Here is an 11,406-nt window from a genome sequence, read left to right as displayed (position 1 = left end):
TATATATAGAAAATAGAGAAACAACAAAAATAAATGTGCTAAGAAAACTAAACCAAAAGAAACTCTTGATATTTGACTGCATAACTGAGGCTATTATTGGGCAAGAAAGGGTGGGAGTGTGGTTAGGGACTAGGGCAATGGACTAGAGCTATGTGTGTCTCGATGATGGGAGTGGTGTAGTAACATAAATCTGAAGAGGTGTGAAACTCAACTAACACACATGATTGTGTTTTTCCTTGAAGTAGAAAGAAATGGATATGGTTAGCACTTGTTGATGAATTACAAATTACATTGAACAGCTAGCTAGGTTTTGAAATATTTTCCTGAAATAAAATTAAGGTTATAAAGGTTGTTATGTAAATATGTAGATTATTTTGAACTTGAAAGGACCAAATGAATCCAGGGCAACTTTTGAAGGAAAATGGTATTTACCATACATTACCTATGCATGTCTTCTCATCTGAATCAAGCTGGTGTCCAGGGTTACAAAAACAGCGGGGCCCACCAATCACATGTTCACAGTGATGAGAACAACCACCATTGTTTATTTCACAGCTATTGACAACTTCCAATTCAATTCCTTTCCAAAACAAGCCAAAAAAAAAAAAAATTTATGTTGACAATGGGTGCATTTTGTTGGAAGGATGACAAATTTTATTGGAAATTTATCAGTATTCCACAGATACATTTATAAAAAAAAAACATGTAAAGGCTGTTAAGCATTTTGATGTCTGTGTTGTCTGTGTTATATAAAAATACCACTAGTAATATTATTGATAAAGGGAAGCAGAAAGTTATTGTATTCACCAGTGGTGACTAAAGCATCTCTCAGAACTTGTTCTAAAGAACAGTTAACTCTGGGAATTCTTGGTTTTTTTCAAAACATAATATATGTATTAAGCTCCCTGGTGGTGCAAAGGGTCAAGACTCATCACTATGAAGCAGACTGCAACCAGTGAAGCAGGAGTTTGATCACCAGGCCAGGAAGCTAGTTCCTGAAGCACAGCAGATCCTCAGCAGTGTATTTCAATGGATCCATCTGTTCTGCTCCCCACTTTGTCTTTGATGAATCCTCTTACCCACCACAACTCTGGCCTGCACCCTACTTCTTGTACCCATGAATAAATAAAGGTTTTGACAGCAGAAATTTCTGTTCTCAATATTACTTTATTACCTACCCCCTTTGAAGATTATGAGCACATAAAAACACATTTAAAAATAGCTGGACCAAACAGATAAACACAAGACCAATGGGGAGTGACTTATTACGTTACACTATTGCTTGGAAAAACTATCTGCCAATCTTGGTACGTGCTATCTTGTATAGCATTTGGTGGGGTGGAGGGCATCCGCCTCAGAATATGAATGCCAATTGTCCTGAACCCAGAAGCATTACAACCACTCACTTTCTCAGTTTAAAAACTGAAAAATAAAAGACACCTTTGGATTAATGTCAAAAATGTGAAATTTCGATACTCTGTTATTTCCATCACAATCACTTTTTCTACATTTGTGCTGCTTGGTTCACTTCGATCCATTTTTTACTAAGGGATACTTTGGAAGAAGATGGAAATGAACAGGGCAAGGTTCCATGTATCTGCAGCACTCCTGAGAGCATAGACAACCCATGCAAACTGTCTGAGACCCACTATCGTTCCTTTGTAGGTATATATAGAAGCCACACCGCCTGCCCCGCAGGGCCCCGCCGGCCCCAGCATACTTCTGCCTTTGAGCTCTTCCCTTGCTGCTGTCATCAGCCTACTACTAAATTCATAACAGATGTTCAAAAATAAACTTGACATATTTGAATAAATCAAAGGATAATGCCAATTAATTGGTATTGAAAATAAGAACTGTTCTGGATTTGAAAACAGCTAGTTTAGGACTGAGCAAAATTTGTAAGTGAAGGAAAGACTGAAAAACTGAAAGGAACTGATATTTTTCACATTATGCTTACATATACTCAGTAGTACAGACATATTTCAAATTTTAGCTCCTACTCTTGTTCTCTCCCTCTGATAATGTAGTTCTAAGACTGCTGGTAGTGACTTAATTTGCATATAAATGATCCTGAGGTAACCCCATTAAAAACATATGACACTAAAAGAGGATATGGACAGATCTGTAACATCCTACAAGAAGTTAACTGAAATGTTGATAGAGATGTTAAATAATGTTTAAACATCTTCGTTAAAAAACAATCTTTTTTTTTTAAATCAATCCTTTTATTTTCTTAGTGGAAGCAAGCAATCATCATTTACTCTTTAATTAATCATTTCACAATCTAAAATTTTGTATCTTCTAGTCACAAAACAGTGGCAATAACTGAGTTTACTGTTAATGTTCAACATTTAGACTAGAAAGTGTTTTGATAACCTTTGTGAAGAAATTACATAAATATAAAATATTTTCCCAAAGAAATAGGTTAAACAAGAGCCATCCTAAAATGTACTTGAAGTATGAAAGATATACAATTCATTTATAACACTACCAGAAATTACCCAATAAACATTGCCATGCTCTAGACTATTTACCACAACTACAGATTTTGAAGGAAATCAAAATGTCAGTTTTTTTTTTCAAATTAATTAATTATTTATTTATTATTATTTCTTTAATTTTACAACAGTTTATTTTTAACAAAATGTCGGTTTTTGCCTTGAAAATTTTGTATGTGAATTAATAAATTTTGAAGTCTGGTGAGGACCCCAGAAAGAATGCATCCAAGTATGCACATAAGGGAAATAAACTTAAAAATACACTTCTACCAAATGTGCTCAAGAGTAGAGCAAGGAAATTTTACAGAAAGTCAGCTCTTCATAACTCATTAGTAGTGATGACCCCCTTGTTCATGATAACACTTAGATTGCAAGAGGTTTTGTTTCAGACATTTATAAAATGTACTTATCTCCTAAACTTCTGCTCACATTACAAAGTCAAAATAGTAATAAGATTGAAAACCCATCCATATTTATCTCTGCCTAAAAGGACTCCTTAGGGTACTGAAATACTGACTTGAGAGGAATTTTTAACTTAATTAGTAGTTAATTCTTCTCTCCCATCCCATTTAGTTTGCTCTTGAAAAGACAAATATCACCACTACAAAACTGAATTTTTTTAAGCAGTAGAAATATGCCAACAGATCTTATAGCTACATAGGAAATCCAGGACTTTGGGAAACAGAATTTGATGTAGTAGAGGTGAATAAAGAATTTAGTGACCCTAAAAATGTCTCTTCGTGAGGGAATTTAGATAAAGTCACACAATTATTTATTCTATTTCTCAACTCTTTATTCTTCCTTGATTTAAAATAATAAAGAAAAAAATGCAGGCCAATACATAATGAAGTTGAAAGTATTATGTATTTCATCCTTAAAATTCCTAGTATGAGTCCTATTTCTTGCCAATTTTATGTCAATTGATTTTATAATTCAACACTGAATGGGTGACTGACTAAAGTGTGGAGAACTGGAGACTGCAAATCCGTAGGTTTGTTTTGGAACTGTCACTTTGTAATGACTATCAGCCAAGCAAATGGAGATGCTGAATACATACTTTGACAAATTCATATGTAAAGGAAGGAGAGAAGCAGAAATATATATTTGACATTGGGAGAGGGGCCAGAGAAACAGAGAAAAACAAGGAAAATGTGAAAACATGGATGAGAAGAGTTTTAAGAATGGGACAAGCCAACTTGTTGAAAACATGAGTCCAACAGAATACGGCTAAAGAAGTTAACATGCAATTTGGCAATATGGAGTTGATGGGTGACATGGAGGAGGCAATTAGAAGTCTGTTTAGTCTGGCATGATGAGAGGTGACTAAGTTATTAACATTTACTGCACAGGGGATCAAAGGAAGCTCAAGGAGGTTAAGAAAGGAGATTAAGAACCATGTTGATATGCTCATGACAATGGCACCAGGTAACTGCAATAGAAAAGATATTCAGATGAGAAGAATGGAATGCAAAATATAATGGAGTAAATGCCTTTGATATTCTTAAGAACACTTCTTGGATATAACAAAAGTGAAAGCTTTTTTGAACATTATTTGAAATATTTTGGGTCAATTACTAGCTTGGGTAGTAATTTGCAACCCTCTCATTGATAACATAAGAACCATGTTAAAAATAAAGACCAACAGGTGAAATCCATAAAAATTTGGAAGAGAAAAAGTTGTTAAACATCTTTTGTTATAGATGAAAGTAAACATATTCTGAATGTACAGGTTTGTCTTGGTGGGCTGCTTAGACATTTATGGTTCTGTATTTAAAGTAAAATAAGTTAATGTGGTTGTGTTTGAAAGAGAAAAAAAAAATTACCTGCTAAGATATAAAGTGGAGAAAGAAGGTAGGAAGTCACTGAAATTAAGGATCTGAAGATGGTGAAGAAACATGAATAGTTGGTGTGTAATGATCAAATAAGAGGCAGACACAGAGAATCAGCCAAAGAAATAAATTTTATCATTTGTAAAAGGAGTGAAGTAGGGAAGGGGTGAGAATGGGGAATACTGAGAGAACATGAAACTTGAGGGAATTTGTTTCAAGTTTAAATGTAGTGAAATAGAAAGTGCATTAATCTACCAATTAAGCAGAGTACCAGACAGAAGACATGAATGAGTAAAACTGGCTGCAATTGTTTTAATAGCACCTAATGATTCAGCATAGCTACATTTTAGCATTTTCCTAACAAGGTATCTATTAAATTGTAGAATGTGTCTTAGGTAAGAATAGGATGCCTTAGGTCATCTTTTCTTTTTAATTATTTATTTTTTATTTTATATATATATATTAACAGCAGCATGCTTCATTTTGTACATTTTTTCATCTTGGTTGTAATCCCCATGGACTTCCCACCAACCGATTCACCCGTGTGCCATCACCATAGTCCTGTGTGTTCTTCCCAGCCCCACTTTTGATCCTATTCCTCTCTCCATTCCTGTAGAATGTCTCTGGTTTATAGTCACAGTTGTGTCATCATTTTTTAAAGAAAATAAGTAGAGGGATGAGTTGATGAAAAGTAATACAAAGATAGTAGAAGATATTTAAAATGGCGTTATTGAAGTGAATAAAAAGGTGTGTGGGGGTAGGGGAAATGGCAAGGGTTAGTCTGAAAGTTCTCCCTAAAGCATCCAACTTGTTAGACACGATACTATAATCCAGAGCTGTCCCTTATACTGCTGATTCTTTCCCAACTGCTAAGTCTCTTTCTTGGAGCTCCATATGTGATTTATAATGTTCAGTAAATATTACACTGCAGAGTGATGAGAAAAGTCCAACTATTCCCCCTGAGTCCATAAGCTATATGTCACAAGACAATGAGATTTAATCCTTATTATCTTTACATCTTTGCTTAGTTCTAGCGATGGGTTCACCATGCCAATCATTTAAACATTTTCTATTACCTCTGGCTCCCTATTTCCTCATATTAAAATGAAAAGATTGTATTTCTAAGGGCCCACTCCCACCTGTCCCCAGAATAAATATTTTCAGGAGTTTCTGCTTTGGCAATCTATTCAGCATCAGTGTCTTTTTCTTGTTTATTATTTTTGTTTAATACTTGTCAAATGCAACTTATTTCCTGGGCTGCAATTGTTGCCACTTACTGTAACACTGCTTTTTATCAGCTCCCAGCTCAAAGCCAGCCCGGCAGGCACAAGTGAAAGATCCTTCAGTGTTCACACAGTGATGGCTGCAGTGAGCGAGGCCTTCAGCACACTCATTTATGTCTGCAGGAAAAGATACACAACAACTATCTTGGAACCCAAACTGAGATGTATTTGTAAACGATGAAAATGAACTAAAGCATACTTCTCTCCTTCAATCCCAGACATCCATTTTAACATAAAAGAACACACAGGCTCCTTTTTGCAAAACCAACCATAAGTAACTTTAATTCTAGTGTTGTTTAATGCTCTCAAATATGTCTTCCTATTAGAACTTACTAGTATCAATCAGAAGAAAAAGAAAATGAACAACAAAAGAAAACTTGTATACCTCCTAATGAAATAGGTAGAACCCACTGGAATTTGTCTTTTTTTTTTAAATATATATTACACTTTATAATCCCGAAAATGATATCTACTTAAGTTAAGGTAAATTATACTATGGCCATAGGCAAGGCAGAGGTGGTGCTTTCTTATATATCAGTTTACTATGTGTATTTTACAAATGACCCAAGACAGTGTCCTTTAAATACTGGTATCTTCTCTCTCTTACCACTGATAACTAATATATTCTGTATAATTAAATTTGTGTCACAGATAGTCCTGTGCTCCTTCCCTTAGTATGGGGAGCTCACAGCATCATTCTCAATGTTCGTCCCCCCTGTATGTCCTCTCTACCAGGGCACTTCTGAAAAATACCCAGTTTTAACTTATTTGTAAGAACCTCAGTAGGTAATAATTTGGGAGATTGGCTTTCTAGAAACAATGTATCATATATTAAAATAAAACATTTGAAATTATTCTGTATGATACAGATATAGTTGCCAATTTTCAATAAATATTTGATAACATCCTGTTCTATAGCAGCTCTAGGAGGCAGGTGCTAAGTAAACAGGGACCAAATCCGGAAGTGTCCTCTGCTAAAACAAGCAAACAAACAAAGTATATTAAAAAAGTCCACAGAAAACTATGTAGCTTACTTAAAGATTAACAGTATTGTGTCAATTGTTTTTAATTTCTCAAAGTGTATCATAAGTTAGGAAACATTTGGTATTTTCATTACTAATCCAAATCAACTGTTTCTCATTTTCTCATGAAAATTTCATGGTTAAATGAAGTCTATATCTCAGAAGTTATGAAAGCAAAGACATAGGGATGGCTTTGTTTATTGGTCCCAGTTATGGAATAAACATGGAAAGCCATTTTTATCTTTGAACTGGAATCTGTATGTTTTGTTATTTTTAAGAAACACAAATACATAACCTTGTATTTATAGCTTCTTTCTAAAGTTTTAATTGTTCCTAACTTCTGAAAACACTCATTTCACATACTTGTTTTTCAAAGCTTATCTCCACCTTCTGTAGGATATAAAAAAGAATTTCCTTGTGCTGTTATGGGAAGTTTTTGAAATATTAATTCTAGAATTCACTTCAGAATGAGAAACAGAAAACAAAAAGGCATTAATTTTGAAATTTTTTATTGTAACTAAAAAAAATCACTAAATTTTTATAGTATTATAAAAATACCTTTCAGAATGATCAAATAAGAATTTGAAAGTTCCTTTTTAAACATAAATGAACACACCTTTCCTCTAGCTGTTCTATTAAAAAAACTGAATTACCATAAAATTCAAACGATTACACAATTAAGCCATCATTTTCCACTTCCTACCTCCACAGGCCTTTTTGTCTTCAGACAGCTGGTACCCTGGGTGACAGGCACACCTGGCTACGCCATTCTCACTCTGACAGATGTGGGCGCAGCCATTCCCACCTGTGCAGGGGTTCATCTCTGAAAGCAATTAAGCAGTAATTATTTATAATTCATTAACTTCATGAAGGTACACAGAGTGGAAGTATGAAGAATGGTAAAGAGGGAAGAGGACAATTACATTTCTCACATAAAGATGGTAAGGATTCCAGAAAGAACTTTCCCACTTTCATGTGGAACTAATTCAGCAAAAAGTCTGCATTTGTGATGCAATCTGAAAACTTTGAACAAAAAAAAAATAAAGAGTTATTTATGAATACAGAACTGGGGTACAGGCCAGAGGTGCAGGGGCAGTGAGAGGATTCACCAGAGACAGAGTGGGGAGCAGACAGGCATATCGATGAGGTACACTGCAGGTACACTGTTGAGGGGAGCAGCAGGTGGCTGAGGAGATGTCTGCCATGCCTGAACAAATCTTAACATGGATACAGGACAAGGAAGAATTAGCTTAACCTCAGTTTACCCAAATGTATATCTGAGACCCAAAGTCAGAATAAGCATGAATTTCTCTCATACCTTTGAATTTTCTCCCAACCCCCATATTTTCACTTCCTTTAGCAGTAACATCACATTAGATAAGCCGTTCACTTACTGTAAGTCTTGTCTGGTTTTGGATAAGCAAACATGGTATAAGGATAATGCAGTGAGGAAAAACATGGTTCAGTCTGAGATGTAACTGCTGTGATGTGGCATAAACTTGTTCTGACCACAATGGGATGGAATCAGCTGGTCTATTTCCTCACTTGTCCTGAATTAGCCATCCATATTACCTGCAGTCCAAAGCATTGTGAAGCCATATAATTTATCAGACAATGTTTGCTTGTCAAATTTATATATTGATTTTAATCTATGTGAATTCAGTCTTGCCTGTATAACGTGCTACTAGAGTAGGACTGCAGAATTTTTATACCTATTCTTTTCCATAATTTATTTTTTTTGTAATGCAGAGACTATAAATACTAAAAAGAATGTATAATGCCACCTTGTCCCAAATTCAGTTTCAACCCAAAGATTCAGAAATCTGGATAATGAGATTTTTGAAACTTTAATGAAATACTAGTATACATAGACACAACACAAATTTCCATAAGACCAGACAAAGAATACTACACTGGAAAGAAAACTAACCACATCTTTTAGTCAAAACATTTCTGGAGACACAGAAGACCAGGAATCAATTCTCAAGTACAGAGTTACTATAGAATACATAGGCCATTCAGTAGAGATCCTGAAAGGTCCACAGCTCAGTATAGCACTAATACAACCTCAGAGTAAAGGCTACTGGATTTGTCCTTAAGACAATAAAAAAAAAATGGCAAGTGTATCTATAGTGCTATAGTGGGGAAAGTCAAAGACCAGAAAGTTTCTCTTTAGGAAGCAGAATAAGTGACAAAATGTTTAAAGTGATAAAATAACTCAACATAAACATCTCATATTAAGTAAAGTAACCTTCCAAGAATTAAGGCTAAACCAAGGATTTCCAAAAAAAAAAAAAAAAGAAAGAAAAGAAAGAAAGAAAGAAAAATCTTAAACAAATTTATGCCTAGAAGACTAACATAAAATAACTTTGATAGGATGTTCTCTACATAGAAAGGAAATGAGAAAAACTAGTAATTGTCAGACATTGGGAAGAAAGAATTGTATAAATACAATGAACTTTCCTTCTACTCTTGAGTTTTCTATTTATAATTAATGACTAAAGCAAAAATTATAATTTTGTCTTATGTAGTTCAAATGTACACAGAATTAACATTTGAATAATTATTTATAAATGGAGATGATTGAAAGGAAAGGGATTGAAATTTTCTACAATTCACTTGAACTGTTAAATGGTAGTATGGGTAGGTAAGTTTCTTATACATACATAATGAACAACAAAGAGCAACCAGTTAAAAAAGCTATGTTAGGGCTCTCCCTGGTGGCACAGAGGGTTAAAACACCGCATTATGAAGTTCTCCAAAGCCATTGCAGCATAAATTCAATCCCTCACCAGGGTGCTGACCCACATGGCTCAGCAGAACTCTCCTGACCCACCCACTGCTACCCTCAGCAGTGTATTTCGGTAGATCTGCCTGTTCTGCACCCCACTCTATCTCTGTTGAATCCTCTCACCCAACATACCTCTGGCCTGTACCCCAGTTCTGTATGTATAGATTAAAAAAAAACAAAAAACAAACAAACCCCCCCCCAAAAAAAAAACTGGCCATCCACGGTGGCACAGTGGGTTAAAGCACATCACTAAGAAGCTAAAGCCACTTCAGCATGAGTTGATTCCCCTTGCCCAGGATGTGATCCACTTGGCGAGACAGACCTATCCTGGCCCGCAGGCTGCTCCTCTAAGCAGTGTACCTCATTGATATGCCTGTTCTGCTCCCCACTCTGTCTCTGGTGAATCCTCTCACTGCCCCTGCACCTTTGGCCTGCACCCCGGTTCTGTATGCACAAGTAAAAAAAAGAACTGATAGAAAGGAAACAAAAAATGGAGTTCTAAAAAAGATGTTAAAGTAACCCTCAGGAAATCAAGAAAAGAAAACTGAAAACAGAAACAAACAGAAAATGAAACAATAGCAATCTGTAGCACATCGAAATTTATAGTAACATGACCTAATATACAAAGTAAAAGGTCCATAATTGAAAAATGGATTATCAAATATGACTGATTTACATACTGTCTACAGGAAACTCACTCTAAATATAAGCAAATCTTGCAAGCTTTACATATATGTGCATATATATGTATAATGTATTTAAATGTAGCAAGCATGTTTCATAAAAAATAAGGGGTGGCTCTATATGAATATAAGATAAAATATACTCACTACAAATAATATTATTAGAGAAAGAAAAATAAAATTTAGAAAAATTAAATCAAACATAATTTGTTTTCTGGTCATAATGAAATCAACACACAAATCAATATTATATTAAAAGAAATTCTCCAAATATATGGGAACTAGCAAATATCTTGCTTCTAGGTAATGTGTGGACTAAAAAGGAAGTCTCAATGAAAGATAAAACTTACTGAGATGAATAAAAAAGAAAGTTCTGCATAAAAATAAAGATATAAAGTATGTTAAGATGAAGATTGCAATGCTTAAGTGCATTGGAGGTAGAAAAGTCTCAGATAGAGACAAACTCAAAAGCTAACCCTTTACAACTGACTGTAGAATCGAAGCATCAAAAGGGGGAGAAGGTATGAAAGTGGTAAGAACAAAGAAGTAATAAATCACAATGGTCTGTGCTAGTGGAATAGCAGTGAGTTAGTGCTGGGTGCACTACAGTGGTAATAGCTTGATGGGGGTACTCCAAAATTACCTCAAATAAAATTAAGTAAATAAAATATAGAAAAGTAGTGCTTACCTTAAATATTTAATTTAAATTTAAATTTTGAGACCATTATTGACACTATTTTATCCAAATTCTTCTTGAAATCAAATTAAAAGTATGCATAAATATTTAAGAAAAAATGAAACATAATTATGACTTTCAGCAATAGTCAAATTATACACTATTTTAATGCATCAGAGGAAATGGTATTTCTTTGCTTAAAAAAAAAAATTCAGAATCCCACTAAGGATGACATCTTCCTGAAGAATACCAAAAAGCAAGTTCAAAGCTATATATACACTCTTATATTCACTGCTGAACCATTTGCAATATTCAAGCCCTGGAAACAACCTAAATGTTCAATGACAGATGAATGGATTAAGAAAATATAGTATATATACTCAAAGGAATATTACTTAGCTAAGAAAATGATGAACCTTTTCCATTTGTGATTAGATGGAACTAGAAGGGGTTAGGCTGAGCAAAATAAGTGAAAGATAGAATGAAAATACAGAATGATTTCACTCATGTTTAATATAGAGACACAAAAGAACATAAAAACAATACCAAAACAGGCCCTCCCTGGTGGTGCAGTGGGTTAAAGCACTGCACTGAGAAGCTAAAGCCACTTCCGCATGAGTTCGA

General features: G+C 34.5%; 1 protein-coding gene across 1 annotated transcript in view; it reads right to left on the bottom strand.

The window, feature by feature from the left end:
- The window catches only part of LOC101622711 (EGF-like and EMI domain-containing protein 1), a 182,209-nt gene that overhangs the window by 36,964 nt on the left and 133,839 nt on the right, over nt 1–11,406 (bottom strand). Inside the window, exon 4 of the mRNA XM_012730203.1 lies at nt 443–580. Within this exon, the coding sequence (XP_012585657.1) occupies nt 443–580 (138 nt within the window). The remainder of the gene's footprint in view (nt 1–442; nt 581–11,406) is intronic.

Source organism: Condylura cristata, unplaced genomic scaffold (genome assembly GCF_000260355.1).
Source record: "Condylura cristata isolate star-nosed mole 26May11 unplaced genomic scaffold, ConCri1.0 scaffold00003, whole genome shotgun sequence".
In the NCBI taxonomy this organism is placed as follows: domain Eukaryota; kingdom Metazoa; phylum Chordata; class Mammalia; order Eulipotyphla; family Talpidae; genus Condylura; species Condylura cristata.
Note: the sequence above shows the minus strand (reverse complement) of the source record. Positions and strands in the feature narration are given on the sequence as shown.